This window comes from Scleropages formosus, chromosome 18 (assembly GCF_900964775.1).
Source record: "Scleropages formosus chromosome 18, fSclFor1.1, whole genome shotgun sequence".
Classification (NCBI taxonomy): Eukaryota; Metazoa; Chordata; class Actinopteri; order Osteoglossiformes; family Osteoglossidae; genus Scleropages; species Scleropages formosus.
In genome coordinates this window covers 8,157,902-8,182,894 of record NC_041823.1, presented here as the reverse complement: position 1 = coordinate 8,182,894, position 24,993 = coordinate 8,157,902, and the positions used below count along the sequence as shown (strand labels likewise).

At 44.4% G+C, this 24,993-nt stretch overlaps 1 protein-coding gene across 1 annotated transcript; it reads right to left on the bottom strand.

Moving 5' to 3' along the window:
* Positions 1-9,453: 9,453 nt before the first annotated feature.
* On the bottom strand, positions 9,454-12,417 carry sox4b (SRY-box transcription factor 4b). The gene has a single exon (XM_018762847.2). The coding sequence runs from the start codon at positions 11,528-11,530 to the stop codon at positions 10,352-10,354; it is 1,179 nt and encodes a 392-aa protein (XP_018618363.2). The 5' UTR covers positions 11,531-12,417; the 3' UTR covers positions 9,454-10,351.
* Positions 12,418-24,993: the final 12,576 nt, after the last annotated feature.

Sequence of the window (24,993 nt, the reverse complement as noted above, 5' to 3'; positions counted from 1 at the left end):
CCCCTCCCTCCCGCAACTTGGCACAACTGGATACACACAGCGAGCATTGTCCCATACTGATCCTTATAGAAGAACCACTCATATCACAGAGAGAGGGTAGGAAACACTTTTACCAGTCTCTTCTGCCCTACAAATCATGTCTCGGTGCAGTTGAAACTCTATATGAATATTCCTTTAATGTACAAATTTTAAGGGGGGGAGCACACCTGCAAAAGTAAAGAACAGTTCTGGTGGCCTGTTGGATCTCTTTCTAGATATTCCAGAACCACCCAAAATTCATGACACGAGGAATATGTACAAACCTACCCTGTGTGCCGATGGCTTTTGTCACAATCCATGAGGTTTAACATCCGAAAGATCTGAACCCACATCTCAGACTGATCCCTGCACGGGTTGTCATTTGTATTCCAGGTGGGATTTCGGCTTTATTTCCAAAATTGCGGACAAGGAAAAATTAAAAAAAAGATATATATCCCAATGGAGGAAAGAAAAAAAAAAAATCAAAACGGTGCTCTCCAGAGAATAAACTGTTTTCCACAAATCACCCAAAAATCGCTCCTCTTCTCCAGGGCCTCGCACATCCTGTGAAATATTTAGTGGAAAAAAAAATGCTGTAACAAAAGTGGGGGGGGGGGGGAAAGAGATCCTACTAAAACAATTATTCGGCAGAAATCATGGGAAAAAAAGTAGTTTGAAAATGTCCCATTTCCTGCAAAAACAACAGTTTGAAGTAAACTTTTAACAGAAAAAGTGCTCCACTGATTACTACGCAGCGCGCACTTCAATGCTGCGCACCTTCAATTCGGTGATTAGCGCATAAATAAGGGTCGTTATAATAAAAGTGCATGGAATAACACCAAGTTATGTGACTGGGGATATTTTTTGACGCCTGACTGAAGTTTTTTTGGGAATGCATCCAGGTCTAACTTCTACTTATTTCAGAAGTCATCCATGATGCATTTTTAAGTTGTTTTTTTCTGTCTCATTCACAATAACAGTAATCTTAAGGAAAAAGTGCCGCACAGGCTGCTAATCTGAAACAGCGCGTCATCTCGGTGGGACAAAGACATCCAAACAAAGAGTCGCAATAAACGCGTGTTCCTGCCTTGGGAAAACCTACACAACAAAGGGGATGTTCACAGCCAGAAATCTCAAATCCTCAGATACGATTTTAAAATACTATTTCTCAGTGAGCAGCGTCGCATGCTGCCCTTGACCTGAGGAAATCCATTTGGTCTTTGCGTAAAAGATACCAAAAAAAAAAAAAAAAAAAAACTACAAACAAAAATGTACAGTCATTTATTTAAGTGCATGTACGTCATTCCGTTTAGAGTCAACTTTTTTTTTTTTTTTGGCACAACTTGTTTTTGTATGAATATATTTTCACTCTTTCTCACTCCGGGATGAGTCACATCGAACGTGGTCCCTTTGTGTAAGTTGGACAACAAAGGAGCACAACTGACTGACTGACTACCTGTTGCTCATTCATAGAAATAAACCGAGTTCACCGCTCATTTTTTGCGCGCACCGTTTCGCTTCATCTCCCATTGTTCTCTAGTTCTGTCCCAACTCTTAGTTCAATAGTTATTTTAGTGGCGGGAGGGACGGGGTGGGGGGGGACAATTTAACTACACAGCAGGTATTTCACGCATACTTCTGACTCCCCTGATGAATAACTTAAAATGGTTCTTATGCAAAAGTTCAGGATGCTTGCTGAACAAGACAATTTATTCATAAACTCATCATCATCGTCGTCGTCGTCGTCCCTAATAAATTAAACTCCTCGCCAAACATTCGCATCCCTTGCTTGACAGCTTTGTGTGGCAGTACGGAGCCATCAGCGCGTTAAAGAGTGAACATACCAGGCTGGTGCGTGTTTTCCCAAGTTCATCCCGCAGCATCGGGCCACTTTGAGGGTAGTTTGCGAAGCAGGGGAGAGACGCGGCAGATCACGTCCATCCGCGATGTCCCTCGACCCTCCAGCGCTGCGCGGAACAAAGGAGCGCTCCTCTCCGCTTTCTTTGTGCTCAACTTCTTTGCGCGAGCTGACGCACCAACCAACTCCGCGCAACTTTTCTTTGTATTAAAAGCGCGTCCACGCGTCGTTGCATTTGAATTTTTTCTTCTTCTTCTAAAAATGAACAAAAGACGGGACTTGCGCGCGAACGGTCGCGGTGGCTGGAAAACGAAGAGAAAAGTTTGCACGTGAACATTTGGGCTTGTGTTGATGGTCTCTTTGTCTACACGTGTGGAGGGGATCCTGGCCGCGCCTTGTTCATCTCAGTTTCAGTCCCGCCCTCCAAAACACCACTAAACAACGAAGTGAATGAATAAAGAGCATCAGTGCGAGGGGGAGGGAAAAGGCACTATAAAAAAAAAAAAAAAAAAAAAAAAAAAAAAAAAGAAAGAAAGAAAAACCCTAAACATCACAGCGCGCTTGTGCGTCAGCCCCTTTTCGGGACTGATGTTCGTTTTGAGAAGGACGGTTTTCGGTTTTACGAGAAAGCGACGCCGCAGTTCGCTGCGCACTTTGGAAACTCTTTGTGGCGGCTGGAGCGCGCAAGAAGTCGCCAGTGCTTCTCTGACATGAGAAGAGCCTTTCAAAAGTGCTGCAGAAGCGAGCCAAAGTTTCGACCAAATATTCTTCCGTATTTGTATGGCCACTGAAACATAAATCTGCTCTTTTCTTTCGGTTCTTCGCGGTTTTGGGGAAGAAACGACATCATCCACTGCATGACGCACATGGAGAACCGCAAACTCACTCACTGCACCACGAATAAAACTGCAAGTTCAAGACCAAATGTATCTGATTAATTAACCGAATAATAAATAACTCTTTTGTTCTATACAAACTGCAAAAGTACACCGTGTAGAGTGTAGCATAATGGGTGTCGATCTCGATTGTCCATTAGTTTCCGACTGTTAAAAAATGTTTTTAAATATAATTCAGAAGCTTCTTGTCTTAGCCACATGTTCAAGTAGGGATTTGGTATTATAGCCTTTATTTCCTCATTTACTCTACTGCAAGATAAAAAAAAAAAAAAAAAAACAGGTGCATTTCCAGGTCCAGGTGTTTTTATTCCCTTTTTCCAACATTTCATCATTTTTAATGTGAATAAGTGCCTGTGGTCCCATAATAATTACCCGCACCCGGTTTAGGGCCCAAAGTCACCTGCTGTCCCAGTTACACCACTTTATATCCACTGTGGACACTTGCTGCCCTTGCATTGCACCACTTTGCCAAAGGGAGTTGAGAGGTTTTTGTCATTAGAGGATTCAATGCCCAGTGATAATGGAAAATTCAGTTAAATTCATTTAATCCTGTTCCCTTTTCTTACATTACTTGGATTTAAACACATTGTGTTTAAAATGAGTACAGAAAAGAACAATCTTTCTTTATGAAGGGAAAACTGCAATTACCAGATTTTTATCCTGCAATCTCAAATATCAAGTAAACTGAAATTATTTTATAGGGCAAAAAGTGGCAATAAAACTGAAATCTTTCCATTAAAGTGTTATGTAATTATAGTCCAATTGGTGCAATCAATAATCTGGGTTTTAAAGGGCACCATAAGTAGGGTATATCCACCCCTATTCCTCTCTAACAATTACATTTATGTAAATTTGTTGAATATTCTTGTCTCACGACACCTACACCTGGATCCTTACTACAAGCATTTTGTGGGCCACTGATTTATAAACATGGGCAGCTGCTGATGTGGTTTAGAACATGGACTTTTCCCAACAATAAACCTCTGGGAAGCTTTGAGGTTTATTTTATGGGAACATCTACTTAGCCTTTTTCATAAGACCTAATGGTATTTATCGTTTGTTTGAGGGAAAGCTGATACTTTAAATTTAAGAAAGACTCTCTTTTAGCATTTGAACAATGCAAGTTCCCCATACTGAAATACCATCATTTTATGCAAGCAAGGGGTATGATGTAAATGTGCTCTCTCATTAGTATGACTTCATTTTTTCTTTCCAATAAATAGAGATAACTAACAAGGAGGCGGTCAACATGAGGGGCTTCTGATGTGAAGGGTGGCATTTCATGTCCCATAGGGAGCCTGCTACATTTCTCCTGCTACAGTGCCCTTGAGTAACATAGTTCCACTAAAAGCCAAAATTCAGTTATATAAAACAATACTGTTATATCCCACTTTCAGTGACAGCATTGGTTATACAATTAAATATTTATAATAAAGACAGCACACTATCATGGGCTAAAAGGGGTTAAAACCAATCTCTGTTGTATAAGACCATCACTCTGTATGATTTCCTTAACTCAACGGTCCTTATTAACAGTCCTTATGGGCCCATATCCTGTAGCTTTCTCGCAGCCATGCACAGCATCATATGATTTAACTAATTAGCGCTCTGCCTTGTTGTAAGAGCTTAACTAATTAATTGAATCAGGTGGTTCTCTGCGTGGTTACAAAAAAGAGCTGTTAGACTTGTGTCCGTTAGAGATGTGAATGAGGACCACTCCCCTTACCTGTATGCTCCGTGATACACTCTGTAGACTCGGGATGTCATGGCCATTAAAATCCACACACGAAAACATGAAAATCCAGATCTGATGTTTTACTTGAGAACTTTTATTTTAACGACCAGCTAGAGTCTACTCAGAAATCTTGGAAATTGCTATAAGCATAAATGACAGCAAGCAGCATATTTGTTGGTATAATTTAATTTCTATTGCTCCATAATAGTCTTTTACCTAAGAGTAATAGGTAGTTCTACCGAAGAATAATACAGTTTCCCACTATGCCTGAAATTATAGTTGACTATGTTTGGTAAACTATGGAATAAATTCACATTGAGAATGAAAATGAACATTACAAAATTTGTTTTGTAGTATGTCATCATAACACACATTTTTCCACAGAGAAATGACACTGATGATGACTGAAGGTGGGCTAAAACATTCACTGCCAAACCATCACAATCTCATTGTGGGAAGAACATCATGGTTTCACAATTAATATGACCTGTGTTGCCCTGCAGGAAAAACTGTCATACAGTAGATGTACAGGCCTTGACACAGCTGAAGCATCACGTCATTTCATGAATGGGAAACATCAATCCCTTGTGTTTGTCTTTTTGTAATGTTATTTATAAGAGCACTGATATTAAGTTGGTTTAATCATATGTCATGACTTTGTTGTGTAGTTGACTACGATCGCTCAGTGATCAGTTGTTATTTCTGTTTACTGTCTGGGCCAAAGCTGACACGATGTATGAAAAGTTTTTTAAACAAGTGTTTGTACATTGGCTACAGCAAAACTGCCACAAAATACCATAGTTACCAGATAGCTTTAGAGTATTACAAAATGTGCTGTACAAAGCAAGAGCACAGAGGTCCAGGTATCATCTACAGATATTAACTAAGAGCAAGAGGAGGTAGAATAAGGTACCGACCACCTAGCATGGCCTAAATACATGATTTGATCCTTTGATGGTCATAAATTGGCCCATTGTAGGCCACAAAGTATCGTATACCTTAATTTTTTTTTTTTTTTTTTGAGTAACTGTAATACACTTTCTATTACTTTGCAGGAAACATTAGAATGCAAAAAAAATATCATCAATAAGGAGTATATTATGCTACATTAAGTATCGTTTTACCAAAAATGAGCCTGATGTCTCACAATGCATATGGCTGTATTTTCTTACCATGATTCAGTTAAAAAGTTACATTACCTTTCTCCACAGTGATAAATTGTATATGGTGTTGATTGTAGTTGTACACATTCTAAGCTATGCAAAACTACGTACAACGTTTGACAATTAAAGAGACCTTTGCAAATGTAATGGAAGACATTGTGGAGTGGAGAAGGTACCGGAAGGACAGTTTATAAGAGATTTTGTATGCTGCTGCATATTACAGAAAATACTTTTTTTTTTGTAAAGACTTCGTCAATAACTGATCAATAAACCCATAACCCGGCTGTATAAATGGGTAAATAACTGTTGGAATCTCTACATAGTAAGCTGCGTTGGAGAAAAGCATCAGTTACATTAATAAATGTAAACATAAATAACAACTACAAAGCTATAGTGAATGTTACTTTAAAATCTTGTTTAGGGTTAGGCAAATACACATGACATTAATACACTATGAACAAAAGCACACATATAAAGTCATTTCCTGGAATTATGTGGGACAGCATAAATAATAATAAGGGTGAAAATCAGGCAAACATTCGATAAACTTGTATTGCTGATCTGGTAGAGCCCAAATGTGTGTTGACCTCATTACAGAGTGATGTATTTTACTCTATAATGTATGTTCATGAACACATTTATTTATTATTCAGGAAGTCACTTCAGTACTTTTTATCTGTCCTCGGGACCTTTTTTCATTGATCAAAACTATTTACATCAGAACATTCTGGTCGCCTCTCCATAAGACCTCATGTGATCAACAAACTTGCATTTGTTGTATAGTCACATCCAGCACAGCGATGACAATCAGTGCATAACGTTTGCTTACCAGTATTTACTAAAAAGTCTCAGGTGTAAAACCATGAATTTAAAGGTACAGCATCCCTGCATGAGAATGCAAAGACAAAATGAAGAATTATCTGTTCAAAATATTTCTGTTGAAGCCCACAGTTAAACAAGTGTGAAATTTAGGATACAGAAAAGAGTCTTGCTTCTTTAGGGCAAGTCTGACAAACGGACCCCACGGGTTTCCATTATTGCGAGGACAAGCCGTCACTGTGCTAGGATCAGATGGAATATGAGGACAAACAGTGCCCCTGTTGGCAAGTGCATCGACACCTTCTTTCCAATTCCACCCAAATTTTATTGATTTTAAAAATAATTTGATGTTCGCTACCTGCCTGAAGAGGGGAGGGATGCGATGGCGCAGCTGGTTTGGCAGGCTCCTCCTCCCTGGTGGATATGGGGTTCGAGCCCTGCTTGGGGTGCCTTGTGACAGATTGGCATCCCATCCTGGGTGTGTCCCCTCCCCCTCCAACCACTGTGTGTGTGTGTGTGTGTGTGTGTGTATACCTCTTTTGGACAGTAACATTCAGGTGGGGGTTCCAAAGTATGTATTTGCAGAGCACGTACTTTTTCAATCTCACAGACTGAAAAAGAGCTCTCACTGTGTGGCCACCCTTAAAAGCCCTGTTTAATATTACACTTAATGCAATGATACACAGTTTAACATGTGGCAGTGGGAGCGGGGAGGGAGCAGCTCATTAAAAATTAAGACATATCACTTTAAAAATGCAAAGAGTTAGTTAGTTTATAATCCCAACTATTCATGTTACAATAGCAGTACAGAATGCATTAAGTCCGTGAGTAAATGTGTAAGTAAATGTCTTTCGGTTTCTGAACCTGTGAAAGAACGATTATAAACAAAGGCTCTCTCTACTGCTGTTGGAGAGCGTCAAGTAATAATTTGCCAGACACATGACTGCAGCCACCTATACAAACCATAAACGTATTCAGAAGGAGATAATTACTTACTGCAGCCATCACTGACTCCGTCCTCTGGGAGCGGCAGTCTGGCTTCTCCAGGCTGTCTGACACCCCTCCACCCCCCCGGAAGAGAGCCGTCTGAAGACCCCCGCTGAGTCTTTACTGGGCTACTGCGGCGGCCTCTGCGAAAATCAGCCGGGAGGCGGCAAGGATGCAGACGGAGAGAGAGCGGGGCCTGTCCGACACACCTAGCTCCATACGGCTTTCTGATGTTTATTTCTATTTTTAAAAAAAAAAAAAAAAGGCAAAATTGTGCACATTCTTTGCGGAATCAGCGAACGACAAGAAGGCAGCTGCGGCCGTGTTTAGCTTCCTAGAGTGGGCTTGTCTGTGGGACTGATACGCCTGCTGGCCCTTCCCCCACGCCTCACCCCAGCGACCGTCTGGGGTGCTGCGAAAGGACGGGCGGCAGCCTTCGTGTCCCGCGCATTAATTATTCCGCAGGAATACATCTATTTGACTGCAATCGAAGGCATTTCTCTAATTCTGTATCCGAGAGCCTCCGCACGTGGGGGGTTGCTGAGGCTATTGCCCTCTGCCACAGGGCCCTGGCGCGTCTCTGGCGCCGCTGCATGCGGATGAAGCGACGAGGCAGACAGGTTGTATAACCAACGCACAACAGTTTCTCAAGTAAACAGGAGCTTCCTATTGCTTTTGCATATCTAAAAATAGAGCGGACTCCCTTGTTCGAAATGAGAACACACTCCTACACGGGAAGTGAACAAAAACAAGTCGGGAGGCCAGGGGTAGGGTTCAGTTCCAGCTGATTTTATTTCCTCCTTGAGAAAAAAAAAAAAAAAAAAAAAAAAAAAAAAAGTTATGTACAGAAGTATATCAACAATCTGACAGGCAGTGACTTGACACGATTAGCTGGCATGAGTTTTTTTTCCTCCCCTCGAAATGTGTTATGGCATGAGTAGACAAAACAATATTCTACACAGCATATTGCACAGGATGAATGAAAATAAAGTTATTTAAAATTGTATATATTTATATATATAAAAGTCATGAACAACCACCTTAAACGTAAGTAAAGATGTATAAAGATAGCTGTTCTAGTGCCTGTCATGTTATAGCTCAACAACATACATAAAACACACAATCTTTTTGCTTATAATACAGTCAAATGTACAAAGATGTTCACGTTTCCTCTTTTTTATTTTCCTCCTTTTTAAACACAACAGCTATAAAACCTGAATTGGAAATACAAATGCTATTCACCATGCCATAAGATACTAAAACAACTGGCTGTTCAGCCAACAAGTAGAAAAGATTAAATATTCAAATACATGAGAAACGCAGTAGCCTGTGTAACCATCTGTGAGTTCAAACTCTGAATGTGCTGTGAATATATAAGAGTGTGTATATTCCAACCAGTGGCTAAAACCAAAGTTCTGGTTATGTAATGCCAAGAAACCTGTTAATTAAAGCTACAATATCTCTCTAAGGAAGATACTAAAAATTAAAGGGAAAAAAAATTTTAAACCAAAATGTAGCAAATGGCTGCTTGAGATATTTGTGTTAAAGCACATGTTTACAGGGGTATTTCAGTTGAGATGCTGATGCTGTGTCTTCAAGAAGCCTGCAGATTGAACACTGTAAACATGTGTAGGAAGCTGATTTGGAGAAAAACCAACCACCTGGTTCTTAAAATCAGGAAATCCAAACAGCGATTATACACCGATTGACACCCCCTTTTTATATATATTTGTACAAAAATACACTGAGAAAATAATCAAACGTTTTCTTCTCTTGTGTCAAAAAGTCTACATTTAAATATAAAAAAAAATTAAAAGTTAAAACTCTAGCCCTTGGGCGCAGGTGACTGGACACACATTGCGGGTTATACACAGTAAGACCTACAGGAACAGAAAATACACACAAAAACAATGTTTGGCCTGTATAAATACATCTATATATAAAAATGGCATCTGAGTACATGTACAAGGGAAAAAAAAAAAAAAAAAAGATGTTTTTTTTTTTTTTTAAAAAAAGTGAGAATTCTCTCCACTTTAACATCTGAGAAACCAACTCTAAAGAATTTTGGTCCTGAATTGTTTTAAGTATAAAGTTTAAAAGCACAGATTTTGAGTTCCGTTTGAATCCTGAAGTTCATGAAAACAGCTGGTGATTGATTTCTTTTTCCTCCCCATTTCATAGGAATCAAACATAGCGCCATCTAGCCACTTAAATAACCCTAACACTAGTCTCACTTATTTTACTGTCCGACAGTTTTTAAACAGAATCCGTTTTATTTAAAAAAAAAAAAAAAAAGGACAGGATAACATGCGTTTCTTTTTTTGTTTTCAAATATTTTAAGGTCAACCCACCTTGACAAAATCCATCACGATGAGAAAGAAAAAACTGCTTTAAGAGCCTATTTCTGTACCCCTTATGTAAAGAAGTTCATTGGCCACTAAAAGTCCTCAAATGTCCTTTTATTAAGAACAATTGATCGTATATCAGAAGGAGTCGACCGTCGTCTTCCTCTTCATCACGGACGTGCAAAATCACAGTTTTCCAGTTCGGACTGAGTGTTTCGTGTCAGCCGGACCCCCGGTCGCTCCTCCAACTTCACACTTGACACTTTGTAACATCTCGTCTTCATGAAGGATACTTTGTAGCTCGTTCTTCTTTCGGAAGGATACTAAGTAACTTCTGCTCCAGTCCGGGAGTCTTCGAAATGCGACGCAAAGAAAGCGTGCGCGCTCCCGTCGCTCCAGCTGTGACTGTCCTCCGCACACACCGGTCCGCTCCAGGTGCGAACAAGCTCACCTGTCCGGGATCTTCAGCGCAAATCGTATATACTGATAGACAGATGGATATATATGTATATTCCCTCGCGGCCGTGGGCTCAGTAGGTGAACACCAGGTTGGAGATGGTCGACTCGAGCCAGTCCCCCGAGATCATCTCGCTCACCTCGGGGGTGCAGTAATCGGGGAACTCGAAGTGGGAGCCGGAGCCGGATTCCAGGTTGAAGTCCAGGTCCCTGTCGAGCGCGGCCGAGCCCAGGCTGCCCAGCGACATGCTATCGAAGCCGGGACTCGCGTTCATGTCCGGCAGCTCGTCCTCGAGCTCTTCGTCCGAGGAAGAAGAGGAGGAGGAGGAGGAGTGCGATGAGGACGAGGAGTGGGACGCGGACGGGGTTGGCGAGGAGGCGCGCGCGCTGGCGTACCGGTGGAGGAGGTGGTGGTGATGATGATGGTGCTCGCTGGTATTGCACGCGCCGTGGGGGGGCGGCTCCTCAGCGCACTCCTTGCCCCCAGCCGCCCCGTCCTCGTACAAACTGAGGGGGTCGCTGGACTCGGCTGAGCTGCTCAGAGTGGGGCTCGAGGGCACGGCCGCCCCCCCTCCGCCGAAGACGAACACGCGCTTCGCCTTCCGGTCCACCTGCTTGGCGGAGGAGGAGGACGACGACGACGACACGGACTTGGACTTGTACAGAGTGTGGTGGTCTGCTCCCGCGGGGCTGGGGGTCTGCTCCGGCAGCGCGCCTCGCGGAGTCCCCACCACCACCTTGTGCGGCTTGCCCGACTTGGAGGAGCCGCCCCCGCCGCCGCTCTTCTTCAGCGGGGGCTTGGATGCGGAGCCGGGGCTGCCGCTCCCCTTCTCCACCGCCTTGGAGCCGCCGGACTTGACCTTCTTCCTGGGCCGGTACTTGTAGTCGGGGTAGTCGGCCATGTGCTTGAGCCGCAGGCGCTCCGCCTCGCGGATGAACGGGATCTTGTCGCTGTCCTTGAGCAGCTTCCAGCGCTTCCCCAGGCGCTTCGAGATCTCCGCGTTGTGCATGTCCGGCGACTGCTCCATGATCTTCCGGCGCTCGATCTGCGACCACACCATGAACGCGTTCATGGGCCGCTTGATGTGACCGCTGGGAGTCTTACACCAGCCCGGGTCCAGCTTGTCGCCCGCGTGCGCCGTGGAGCCCGGCGCCGGGGAGGAAGCCGCGTCCGCGTCCACGGCCGCCGAATCCGTGGACTCCCCCGCGAAGAGTGCCTCCGCGCTCTCGGCGCCGCTCGTTTTCTGCACCATGGGGCCCGGATGCGGGTGCGAGCGCGAGCGCGCACCGGCTGGATGAGGCGGCAGCGCAAGCGTGCGTGCGCCTCGCGGTTGCCGAGGAGCTCGTGGCGTGCGCTCAACTTCTCTGCGCCCTCGGTTTCAACTTATATCAGTCCTGAGAGTGGCACAGCGGCAACGGGTTCGAACGACAATTTGGAGCACTTTTTAAAGACGAAAAAAAAGTTCCTTGTAGGGTTCAAGAGAGGAAAAAGCTCACAGTTTCCAGGGACCGTTTTTCTTTTTAAGTTAAAGAAAAATCCTAATTCCCAAACAAGATCTGTATGTCAGTCTTGAGTCTGACTCTCTTGTACAAGCACTTATTATGAAGTTATACGGTCTCGCGCAAGAGCGCGACAGCGCACGCGGCGCAGCTTTCTTCGAGTTTTCCAAAGTATAACACGAGTCTCTTTTTGCATTAGCCTTCCCCTCTCCTTCTGCACCATGCGGGAAGAGCAGGCGGTTTGTAGGGGAGGGAAAAGATAACACGCGCGCGCGCAACACACGCTTTCGTTTCTACGTCCCGCTTTCCATCCACAGCCGCCGCGCGTTACAGCAGACAACAGTTCCGCCTCGCGCTGCTTTATCCTTTCCCAGAGATATAATGGCGACGGAGCGGAGCCAATCGGCAGCTGTCTCCGGCCTCTCTCGCGCCAGCGGCCACGCCCGCTGCGCGCCTATTGGCGGAGAGCGCAGCCTAATAATAATCGGCGCGTGCAATGAGGAGCTTCGTGTCTGACCTCATTCCAGTACGCGCTGCAAACTCACTTTTAAAGGGACACGCGTGTATTGTGTTTTTCTTTACAGTTCATGCTTGTATACTTTTTTCCATTTCAGAAGTGGTCCGTTGAAATACATTACGCTGGGCTTGGGCTCCCTGAAAAGGCACAATACTTTGATGCTTGCCAGATTTATTTTTATTTTTAACAGGTGACAACATGATAGTTTTAAGGGCGGAAATATTTGTTGCAAACTCAGGAGTAACTGCTTCTGCAGAAAAAACTGGCTAGGGAAACATACAATTTAAGAAATGGGACACTTTTACGACCAGATTCTAATGTTGCATGCTTATTCGCATGTCAGCGCATAGATTTATGTGTAACGAGACACGTCTACACGGGTAGAAAAAAAGTAGAAAATGTGTAATATTAGAATCATACAATTTGGCTGTCATACCTTTTATCCTTTCCTACTGAGAGGATGTACATACCTTCTGGAAAATGATGTGAAGACCTAGTGCTTTTCCACACTGTCACCTCAGTTGTTTGTAGATGCAGTGAGAAGAACCCTCCGCCCCTCCCCATTTTCAGGGGCTGCAGTCATGTCAGACTCGTCCTGGAGGGCGGAGTCGCCCAAACGGCAGGCGGTTCTTTGTCACTTCACGCACGCGGCGTGGGAGAGGGACGGGGGCGTGGGCTGACAGCGAAAGCGCTCAAATGCAAAAAAAAAAACAGGCAGTGCGAGCAGTCACAATTTCTCCTCTCGATTTGCATTAAAGAAAAGGGTTTCAGTTGTGAGCCTTTTTTTTCCACTCAACACGCACCGGCACGCACGCGGTCTCTAAATATATATATATATATATATGTATGTATATATTTTTTAATGATGAAGTCACGTCGTTATTGTGGTGAAATACGCGCGATTACTCCCGCAGTGCACGAGATCGACGATCACGCGTGGAGAACGCACGCTCGGTGGGACTCGGTCGCGCGCGGCAGCACGCACTGCCCGACACGCGGTTTGTCCTTCGTGGAATGCTGGGCGCGCGCGCGGCCGCGTGTGCGTGTGTGCGCAACACTAGATGGCAGGAGGGAGCCGAGGCGCGAGCCAGTCGAGTGTCCCGTCGGGTGGATTCGGGAGGGAAATTACATAATGAAACTGTGACTTTTTATCAAGTGTGCAAATGGCAGAATTGTTTAACCACGACTGCGGAACATCTGTACACACCTGTACACACCCGTACAGGGGTACACGCCCACCCACAGATAAACCCCTATTAATAATCCGAAAGAAATCAGTGTTATGGAATCTGTCACTTCCCATCAGCTGGTCATACGGTACAATATTTCTAGTTAACAGATGAATTAGGATTCAAATCCGTAATAATGAACGATACTGTAACAGCAGGCAGGATACAGGGTGGTGCTGTAGCCCGGCACTCTGAAAGTTCTGGGTTTCAGTCCCATTCCTACTGCATCCAGGTAAAGGCACTTGCCCTGAACAACTGGCACCTTAAGAATTCTCTTCGGTATAAATTCGCTGTAAATTCGACTAACACCGCAAACTGCCTCGGACAAAAGCGTCGGATAAATAAATACAACAATAAATACACCGTGAACGGGCGGCACGCGGTCAAGTACAGAAGATGACTTCCAAAATTGATCGATGTCTGCTTAAAAAAAGACCAATAAGGAATTTATTTGTTTATTTGTTTGTTTTTATGTAAATTGTCTAAACACGTCTGAAGTTCAACATTGTTATTAACCCCTTTATATTAACTCAGGTATTACGATGTGGGAAACGAAGAGAGCAGGTCATTATCAGACCCAGGAGCCGCAGTCCCCCCCTCCCCTCCCCTCCAATTCTCCCCCGCCCCCTACCAAACACAGAGAGAGTGAGAGAGAGAGAGAGAGAGAGAGAGAGTTCCGTGGGACGGGTCCTGTGATGAGAGAAGCACCTGTTTCTTCCCTGTCACACCTTGAGCAGGTGGTAGGTACTCGTGCATTCATACATTATTACATTATTACACAAATATCCTTTACACTGCTGTTATTTACAGACTGAGACAGAGAGAGAGAATAAATTGCGCATGAGCTCTAATTATGTATTCAACTTTCCAGTATTTATTTACTTTATGAAACCCGATGCCAAACCAGGACAACGTGGGAGGCGCGCATCTGTGAAGGCGTTGGGCGCGTGCTCGGACGGCGGGGGACACATCGGCGCGCGGACAAACACTGGAGTGCTCGATACGCCTCTTTCCCCACTTCTGAGTTCCATAGATGATTTTACGTGCGGTGGGGGTGGGGGTGGGGGTGGTGTGGGGGTTCGCCGCGGTCCGTTTGCGTTGGCGTGGAACGCAGCTGGCGCGCGCGCCAACAGGGGCGGGAAAAGCGGGAAAGGGGGTGGGGGGGTGTTGTCACGTGCAGCGTGCCAGCTCGAGACGCGGCAGGTGCGGAGCGCGGAGTCAGTGGCGGTACGTGGCTGGATTGAAAAGGAAGAGTTACGGGTGTAATTTTTGGAAAACCATTTACCCGAACATATACATCCAATCACGTAAACATATGGAATCCGGAATGTTCTACCTTTTTCCCTGTTACCGTTTTAAGAGCCAGATTTGCTAAACTGTAGTATAACCAAATCCTTTGCATTCTTGCCTCGCCATTAAGCTAATGACACACACATAGATAAATACCTATAAATTTATGGGGGGCATGACCCTTAATATGTATATAATTTTTTCTTCCACATTAGTGTTTTACTTCATTGAGTACTGTTGTCTATACATATTTTTAGCCGACACATTTTCACACCTCTGTTTAAAGATATAGAAAGCACACACACACTGAAACCACCTATCCCAACCAGGCTCAGGCAAACCGGAGCCTAACCCAGCAACACAGGGCATAAGCCTGGAGGGGGAGGGGACACACCCAGGATGGGACGGCAGTCCATCACAAGGTACCCCAAGCGGGACTCGAACCCCAGACCCACCAGAGAGCAGGCCCCAGCCAAACCCACTGCACCACCAGCCTAAAGCTATACAGAGGTACTATATTCATTGTGCACTACATAATAGCTATGTGAATAAAGGCCCTGTGATGAAGTGGTGTCCTGTCCTGGTTGTATCCTGCCACGTGCCCTTTGTTTCTGACTTTACACACAGAGGGATCTGTATATAAAGATGGACACACTGTATTAAGAGTTGTTTTTGCGGTGCCTGCCTGAGTACTGAAATGAAAAGGCCATGAGTGACAGGGCAGTAGACAAGTGAGGAAGAGAAGACAGTGAGAGCAGGTAGGGGTTCAGTGCTGCCTTGAAACATCTGGAGGAAATGCTTGTCCTGCCTCTGCTGTGTGAATCCTTTCATAATCTTTGAGATCCATGATAAATCCCCAAGATCATCTGACAGATTGACACTGGACCATTTCTGATAGCACTAGTGTCTCATGTGAAAGGCAGGTGCTATTTCATGCAGTTCTGCAACCCAGATTCAAATTCAGAGACATTCATATTTCTAATATGATGGAACTGATTAATTCCCTTCATACAGGAACAACATCTCAACTATATTTACTTGATGCTTCAGTCCAAAGTGATTTACAATGTTAAGCTACTTACACATTTATACAGCAGGGGAATTGTACTAGAGTAATTTAGGGTAAGTACCTTGCTCCCAGACACTAGAGGTGGAGGTGGCACTTGAACCTGTGACCTTTAGGTACAGAGGCAGCAGCTCTAACAACTACACTACACTGCCAGCTTCCCCTAGCAACTATTGTGAGCTCCACTTGTGAAAGCGTAACAGCAAAAAGATTCTCTGAAACCATTATCTTGAACTTTTGATTTCCATCTCTTTCTGAACATTAGTGGTTAGCTTGCCGTTTTATGATAAATGTTGATTCAAAATGTACCCTTTTACTGAACTTTTGTATTTGTGTTTTCCTGCAGTCTCTAAATCTTTGTCTGACTCATTCTTCTGACATTTTTTAAAGCAAATGAACTATTTAAGCAGATCTTATAAAACAGACAAAAAAGCAGATGGCACTGGCTTTATGACTGTGTTTTACTGCCCTGCTTTACTTTATTATACTTCTTATAGAGCATTAATAATTTCAAATAAATCAGAATAGTGTAATTTCATGTGATGGTCCTTTTGTTGTTGTGTACTGATTACTATATGGTCATGTGGTATACTCCTATATGGTGTATTGATTACCATATGACAACATCCATGTTTAAACAGGTGCAAAGGACATATCTTATCTAAAGAACGACGCTGTGGCTCAGCTGCCTCTTTACGACTCAGCTGCCCAACAGATAGGACAGAGTTGTTTGTTTCAAACTCTGATTTTTAAGTTCAGCTTCGCTTCTTGGAGCACCTGCATTTCAAGGTTTTCAGGAGCAGCATATCTGGGAAACTGTACGAAATGAAGGGCAGCAGAACTCCGCGAGCTCTTCAAGGGGACACACGTTGCTTGGGTTTAGGCACACAGATTAGTCTACCTGTGGTTGTGTTAAGCGCGTGTTTGCGTGTGTGTGTGTGTGTGTGTCACAAAGTTTTAACATGTGAGCCTATTTGCAAAGTGCTCTTCTGTTATGGTCTGTAGGAGCTGATGTTGGCTTAATAAAGTGCTCACATGTTTTACTGTGATATAGTGACATCAGCCAAGAAGACATCACCATTGGACCCTTCGGTCTGTCAGCCAGAAATGAGTTGTGTAACTTCTTGCATTTATCACATAGATACATTCCTATGCAGACATAAGTTCTCAAGGAAAAGGGGATGCTTGTGGTGTACAGCAAGCTTCTGGGCCTCAACCGGTCATGCACACATTAACGTTGAGAAGTCTTCCACAGGTCTCCACATCTGAAAGCAGAGCGGTATTAAAGAGGCCCGCATCTCATTTTTAAGGGTCAACGTATACCCAGGCATAACGAAAACAAGCGTCAAGAAGGTTCACATAAAGGGAAGTGAATCTGGCTGCAACACCACAAGCCAACCTTGCAAAAAGCCCTGCGCTATACTTAGACATGTTTTCAAATTTAGTGTCGTGTTATTTTAAAAGTTTTCTCACTACAGCTAAAATAAAAGTCACTCGCTCCCCATATATGTTAAGTTTGCTTTTTCCCTTGTGACTGCAGGTACATTGTCACTTGGTAAATTTTGTGTCTGCACAGGACATGAAAGAAAAATCAGTTGCAACAACCACAAAGCAATAAAATCAAAAGACAGCCCCCCTCTGCTTTAACAGCAAAATTATATACTGTATATTATATTATATATTGTATTTGTCTTAACATACGGTGTTGTGGAAAAAGTACACCCCCATTCAGTTCGGTGGGTTTAAGTATTAGGTTTATAACTAACCCTCATCTAGTTCCGACCTAGTCCTAACAATAGATAAATGTGATAAAAAATACATAGCAGATTAAGCTAACATGCAGTCTCCATGTGTGAAAAAATACATGTTCCTCATGGTTTTATATTATCATTTCATGTCGAGGACCCTTTTCTCCAAAGTGACTTACATGGTTAGGTTTTACCGCTAAAGTGCTGGTAACGATACCATTCATACAGCTGGGTAGTTTTTACTGGAGCAGTTTTCTCGTTGAGCTGAGTATGTCTTTTTGATATTTTACTTGAGCAGCTGTCTTTTGTTTTAGAACTGGTACACAACCCACGGATCTTACTAGCTTGTATTTCTCGGCATGTTTCCCCAATGTCAATAGCCTGTAAACCACCTTTAGCTGCAGTACCTTGAACTAATAATTGTAACGGCCTCTTGTTTCACATTGCACTAATTCTGCCTCCTCCTCCTTAAACCTCTTTAGCTTGTTGATGTTCAAGGGAATTTGTGTATGCATCAGTATCATAATGTCATGCCGAAACCTCTCAACGGGGGCGAGTTTGGGACTTTGACTTGGCCATTCCACCCTGATTCTTCTCTTATTCAGCCATTCAGTCTTCACTTTGCTGCCTTTCTTAGGCTCCTTGTCCCGTGGACTGGTCCATTTTAAGTCAAAGTGTAACTGCGGGGCAAGTCATCTTACAATTACTTTTAGAACATGCTGGTATACGGATGAATTCATGGTTGACTCATGACTTTGAGCTCTTCAGGTCCGATGACTGCAAAACAGCTCCAGTTTGGCAGTTGCAGTGTGACTACTTCTTATACGTGCGTCATTCCCTCTAGTTTTACTGCTCATTTCCCCATTTCAAACTGATATTACATTCAGTTGTACCAGTACAGTAAAGCTCACGTCAGAACGTGCAGAATAAAAAGATTATTGAGAAACCAGGTTTTGTTTGCTGCCAGACTGAAGCACATTGCCATGAATTAATCAAAATTCCTTACCTTGTGGAATATTAATCAAAGTTAGGGTGATAGCAAGGTGATATTTTCTACAGAGTTCTGAAAAAAGTACTTGGACTTTCTCTGCTCTTTATATTTTTTCTTTGCTTTCTTTTCCAATCTGTGCACGTTTCCATCATGGATGAATCACTAAGACAGGCTCACTGAAATATCTATGAAAAAAAGTGTTTATAAAATGCTGTTTTTCCGAAGTCCGTTACATATTCCTCTTTTGCTTGAAAGAACTTTAGCCATTTATTTTTTTTTCCCCACCAGCATATTTCCCCTTTTAAACTCTCAGCTGATAAACACAGACCACTTCTACCGACCTCAGATGAGAACATCTCAAAATCACTTCAAAACAAGTGTGTTATCGGTGCTCAAAGTTGGGCAGCATGGGTTCAGATAAAAACAAACACAAATGTGTAGAAACCATACAAACAGTACAAAGTTGTTATTGTTCTGTTTTTTTACTGGATGCAAATGAAGAAACAGTGAAAATGTACACCTGGTTGCTTCATACAAACTAACCACATGATACTGGGAATCCTGCCTCACAGCTCATGTTTATATGGTACTTCCTCTTTAACAGACTTGTTTTGGAAACGCTGGTTTTGATATTAGCCTTCATTTAGACAACACCTTTGTCAAAGGCAACTTAAAATGCTTGATAATATATAAACGTTGCAAAGATTTACCCATTAATACAGGAGGGTATTCCTACCGTATCAATTCAAGATAGGTACCTCGATCAAGGGTACTACAGCAGGAGGGGGACTTGAACTTAGGACCTTCTCATGTAGAGGTGGTTGGCATTAACTACTATACTACCCTCTACCTCTAGATATGCAGTCTCGGGAACTGGCATGTGCTGATTTTCAACCACACAGCACCTCCTGTTTCGAATTCAGCCCGGGCCACCTGTTAGGTTAATAACGGGAAGTCAGGGCTGTACATCCCCAGGAGCAACACTTTGTCGAAAGGATCATACCTCTCCCTTGAATGATCGTCTCAACAGAGCGAGTCAAGTGGCAGCATGGGCCACATCAGAGGAACAGCAGGCCAGGTGACACCAGCCACCCTGGCCAATTAATAAGACATATGGCGCATTCACACCTTCATCCCAGCAGGATGTGACAGAGGTTTCAGTGTAGACCTTAGAACTGAGAAGCCGCATTGCTCACACTTCCACTCTCACTTTCCTTGAAGAAGAAAAAGCCAGACTCCTTTGAAAGTGGTTGCTCTGTTTCAACTAATTTGCAGTCATGGACTTCGCAGCTCATGAATTCACATTGTCACATGTGCAAGTGAGAGACAGGCTGTCACCAAATCAGGTAGACACTGGGAAGCCAGTGGAGGACTGGAGCTGTAAGTGATTGGTTTCATCTCCAAGTTCTCAAGCATGCCAGAACAAACATCCAGAGGAGAGTTTGGACAAGCAAGCTTATTCCGCAGTGGCCAAAAACTCGTTGTTAACCCTTTCTCGTGAAATGTGTTGCACTGCATTTTTTTTCCCCGCTGCACATACAGTTTCACATCAGAGAACACAGTATGAAGTTTCCACGTGCACAAACACCTCAGACCGCTTTCATGGTGAACCAGAGGCTTTCTGGAAGGAAGTTATAACCTGCAGCCTTAGTCTTATTGCTGGAAGGTTCATCAGAGTTCAGTGTTTAGGGCCATAATTCTGACACGGGAACGGTTCTCCACACTTTTGCCATGAATCTTCTCCCCGGACAAAGGAAGCACGTTCTCCACGTCACAACACAGAGATAGAACTCCTCACAGGGATGGGGAAGGGTCGAGATCAGGTGGGAGGTTGAAACGTGAGTGGACCAGGGTGCCAGCTGAGAGGGGGAGTGTGCCATAGATGCAACGTGCGATTGTTTTATTGGGAGGAGAAGGAGCAGAGTCAGGAGAGCTGGCTGCATGCGGCACATTCGGCACGTGGGGGAAGAAACTTGGGAGATCCCTGTGTGCTCGACAGCCTGCATAGGGCCGGCGGACAGAGAGCGTGAAAGCGAGGTTCAGAGGGAGAGAGAGAGAGAAACGGAGAGAGGGAGAGAGAGAGGGGCAGAGATGGAGAAGGAACCCCAAGCAGACCTGCTGCAATTCTCTCCTCCTGCTCCTCCTCCTCCTCCTCCTCCTCCTCCTCCTCCTCCTCCTTCTCCTCCTCCCCCTGACCGTTTCCGGTAAAGGATCGATATCGATACCGTGCGGTCAGCAACATGGCTGGGCACAGGAGCGATAGCACGGCCGGCTGGGAGGTGAAGAGCGCCACACATGCCTAGGACTGGCACACGCAAGTGCTCGCCCAGCCTGCAGAGGACGGTGAGCGACAGCGCGGCACGTCAGCTGATTGCTGTGTCACGACGCTGCCGCCTTCCACAGTTTGCAACTGGCAGAGCTCAGCCTGCTACAGTTTCCCAGTCGCAGTGCGGCAACACAGAGGCTGCGAGCAGGAGCTGCACAGCTAGCATCGTATTTTTTCGTGCGGAGGCTTGTTTTCCGTTTTCGTCCGCTTCATTTTTTTTGTTTCGCCTTCCAAATATTCTTTGAGCTGCCTTCTTTTTTTTCCTCGGGTGGGGATGGTTACTCCTGCGAGGGAGACGCGAATGCATGGAAAAAGAACTTGGGCGAACGCGATGGCTCGGAGGGGAGAGGGATGCGATGCGTTCAGCGATGGGGCTTTCCGAGGCTACTCGCCGCCTTGAAAGGAGAACCCTTCGCCTGGGATGCTATCAGCCAGGTTGCAACGCCAGCTCTACCTGCCTGTGCAGAAACAAAAGGAGCATCTTTTTACAATGCTGTCAGATCAGCCGGGCCCAGTCCAGCCCCCTCGTCTACCCCAGCTCCCTGGCACCACCCCACCTGGATCTGGAGGCGCCGAGAGCTGGAGCTTCCATTGCAGCCGACAAAACCGCCACCGAATGCAGCGGGAGGATGGCGGTTGTGGTGTCGGGGGGAAGCCCAGACGCACTGACCTAAATCAATCCCAGTCATGTCTGGAAGCCGAAGAGGCGGTCGACTGGCAAGGACCCCCGCACACTCGCTCAGCAACAGCTATCCTGCAGGGGAGTTGAAGGGATCGGAGCTTAGCCGCTCTTGCCAAAGATACGGCAGCATCCCTCGGGTTTGCCATTTCACAATTCTCCTTTGCTAAGTCCTCCTCCTCCTCCTCCTGCTATACGTCACATTTCGCCGTCACTGCGTTTTTAGCAGCGGATTAGCGCGGCTGCCGCGGCTGCCCGCGCTCTCACCTCGTCGATCGTTACCTCCGTCTGCTCTGCGGGGCACGGGTGGGAAAGCGAAGAGCAACAAAGGGGAGCAGCCACAACGCATGCAGCCTCACCTCTGCGGATTGCAGCAAGAGCATCGCCCTGCTACTCCTCACAACGGAGACGAGCGCTCTCGCCCTTCCCATGTGTTCTGCTACCCCCCCCACCTTTTTTGGCAGGGTATGGGGGGGGGGGGGGGTTGGCCTGCGGAGCCGGTGAATTGCGGCAGCGGCGTGTTTCGCTTTGGGTTGTTGGAGCAGTGGCCCCGAGGGGGAAGCATCAGAAGCTGAAAGAAGCAATCGAAGGAATAAAAATGACAAGCACGATGGAGCTACAGAGACTAATGTCGAGGAAAAAAAAATCAAGCGGAGATTGAATAATTCATGCATAGAAATTACCCTTCTTTCACCTCTCTAGATAGACTGGCATGATCTGAATTCCTAATCCATTTTCCCGCCCAAAACAAACCCCGAAATCCCTCCTTTTCCAGACTGCTGTGGGTTTCATAAAAGGGCGATGTCGATTTGCACGAATTACTTCTTAATTGCTTTTATATCAGATTCATTTGTTTGCCTCCATTTTGCCCACAGTCACTGATGATTTTGTCTTCGCCACAGAGGAGATCGTAAGCAGGGAGAGACTCAGCGCTGCCCTCCCTCCAAGCAGATATGGATCCGGGCTAAGCGTGACACACTGGTCCCTGTCTGCACAAAGATTTGGGCTAAAGGGAGTGAGAGCAGTCATGTCCTACGTCCGTTTCATGGGGACCTGCCGCAGACGCAGATGTTGCTGCTGGACAACTCTGTGACATCACAGCATGGGATTTAGTGCTGGACAGTAACGCCAAGAGGGTGTCGGCGGGCCAGATAACGCCTTACTTTTAGCCTACGGGCCTATTTGCCACTTGCTTTGCACGGAGAGCATTAGCGTTATTTCTAGGGCTGTGTGGAGTTCTGGCTTTAAAATGCACATTTTGAAACAAAACTTGTCTTTTGGGAAAATGAAACTGCAGGAGTAATGTCCCGGAGAGAGATGACACATTGAAAGGACGGATGTCAGACGGAAGAAGCAAGTCACAAGGATATGTGTTTCCCACCAAGACTTGGATCACGTGCTTTTCATGCAAGCACAGCAGGCACAATGAAAGTTCTGTTTACCGACCCGAGGATCGTGATGCGTTTAAAGTGCCGTGATGCTCTAGGATTTTATGACTTATCAGTGCATACCTGTTCCTGAACGTGATTTTTAGACCATTTACTGAGAATTTCTTCATCGTGACGATGTGTTGCATATAGAAGCCGAAGGTCATTCCTGCAAAACTGAAAAGCTGGTCTGCATTGTGTATTATTAGGGAATAAAGTAAACAGTCTTAGAAGGACTGAAGTGTGTTTCATGGGTACAGAACCATAAGGTGATGGAAATTGAGTTCAGTTTTGCGATAGTAATGATTTCAGTGCAAATGTATGAGTTAAGAAAACAATTTAATTTGTTTCTATTTAATAAAAAATAAAAAAAAACATTAGTAGGTTTTAAATAACAAGCCAAGGTGTGCAGTCATGGCTCTGAATAAATTTGCTGGTCAATCAAGAACTGCCTTTTCACCTTAGTTATTGCTTCCAGGGATACAGAATTGTGACACAATTAATGTCAGGTATACATACAGATTATATTCATTATAGTATTGTACAGAAGGTTTCCTCCTTGGGGCATTTACTCATCACACATCTGTCTCCTCTATGCATAAATACAGGTGGGCTTCACCACTGTTTCTACTACGTGAATCTTAAATGCACTTCCTCACTGGATGCCTCTGTGATGCCTTTTATTTCCATTATCATGGGTGCTTCTTCCACAGCGGCATGTAAATAAAAATACATTAGCATAGCATTTCTACTGTGATTTGCACAGATATCCCAAACTGAAAAAAATAAATATGTATTTTGACCTTTTTTGACCTATTCATTTCACTTATTCGCTTTCTTATATTTCAGGCAAGAACATGACCTCAGCCTCAGGAAAAGTGTCAGTAAGTGAAAACAGGTTACTTCTGTAATTGTATAGTTCTGTTCATTGTCATTTTTATTATGTATTTAATATATATGCTGTATGTATTTAATACTATATATGTGCACGTGTGTATTTTAAACGGTAAACTCACTCTTCAGTTTGCCACTACTGCCTTTAGTTAAGCTATGCATTTGGGCCTTCACCCAAGGATAAAGAAGTCAACTGTTTATTTTATTTACAACCTCTAAAAATATATTATACCAAAGACAAACATTTTCTTAAAGTATCCACTTAGCTTATAAGCTAACTTCAGTACAACGGAAGCCAAACTCTGTCCTCTAAAGTTGAGTAAATATTAAGCCTGCCGGTTCAGCCACTATATTCCGTGTGCTAAAACAGTTTGAGAGATCGTCTATGACGTTTGGTAATCCTCCAGAACAGCAGAGAACAAAAGGTTCCAGTCTTTAATTAATCTGAAACGACTGCAAATGTCACCCAATACTGCAGACCCATTCAAACCATTTTCCAGTCATAATAAACAAATCTTAAACACTGGAATGCTTTGGGTTCCTGCCCAGACGCTATAATTGAAATGTGACATGAAAATAGTCTTTTTGTTGTGCGTCGACTGGCCCTGCTCCATTAATGGAGAAATAAGAGTGTCATTTCACTGGCTATTAATATTACAGCCGGAGCATTCAGGCAGAGCATTGGTGCTTAGTGGTCCGTGGTGAACGCAACCCTCGGCCTTACACTTAACAACTCTGGCTTTAAATAAACTTTCAGTGCAGAGTTCACAAAGCTGACCTCCTCCGCTCTGCATCGGGACCTCTGCCTGGGCAAAAGCTGCTTTCCATTAGGTAATCCATCCCTCTCGGACTATGTCAGTCCATTAAAACTCAACGCAGCGTTTTACCTGCCATTCCATGGTGTTTTTTTCCACTGCAGCCATATGTGACCATGATTTGGCCAAATAAACACACTCGTTACAGCTACACGTAGTGCAGAAAACCCTGATAATTCACATTTTTTACAATACTACAATGCATTTTACTCTGGGGTTTTTCTTTTTTTCTTT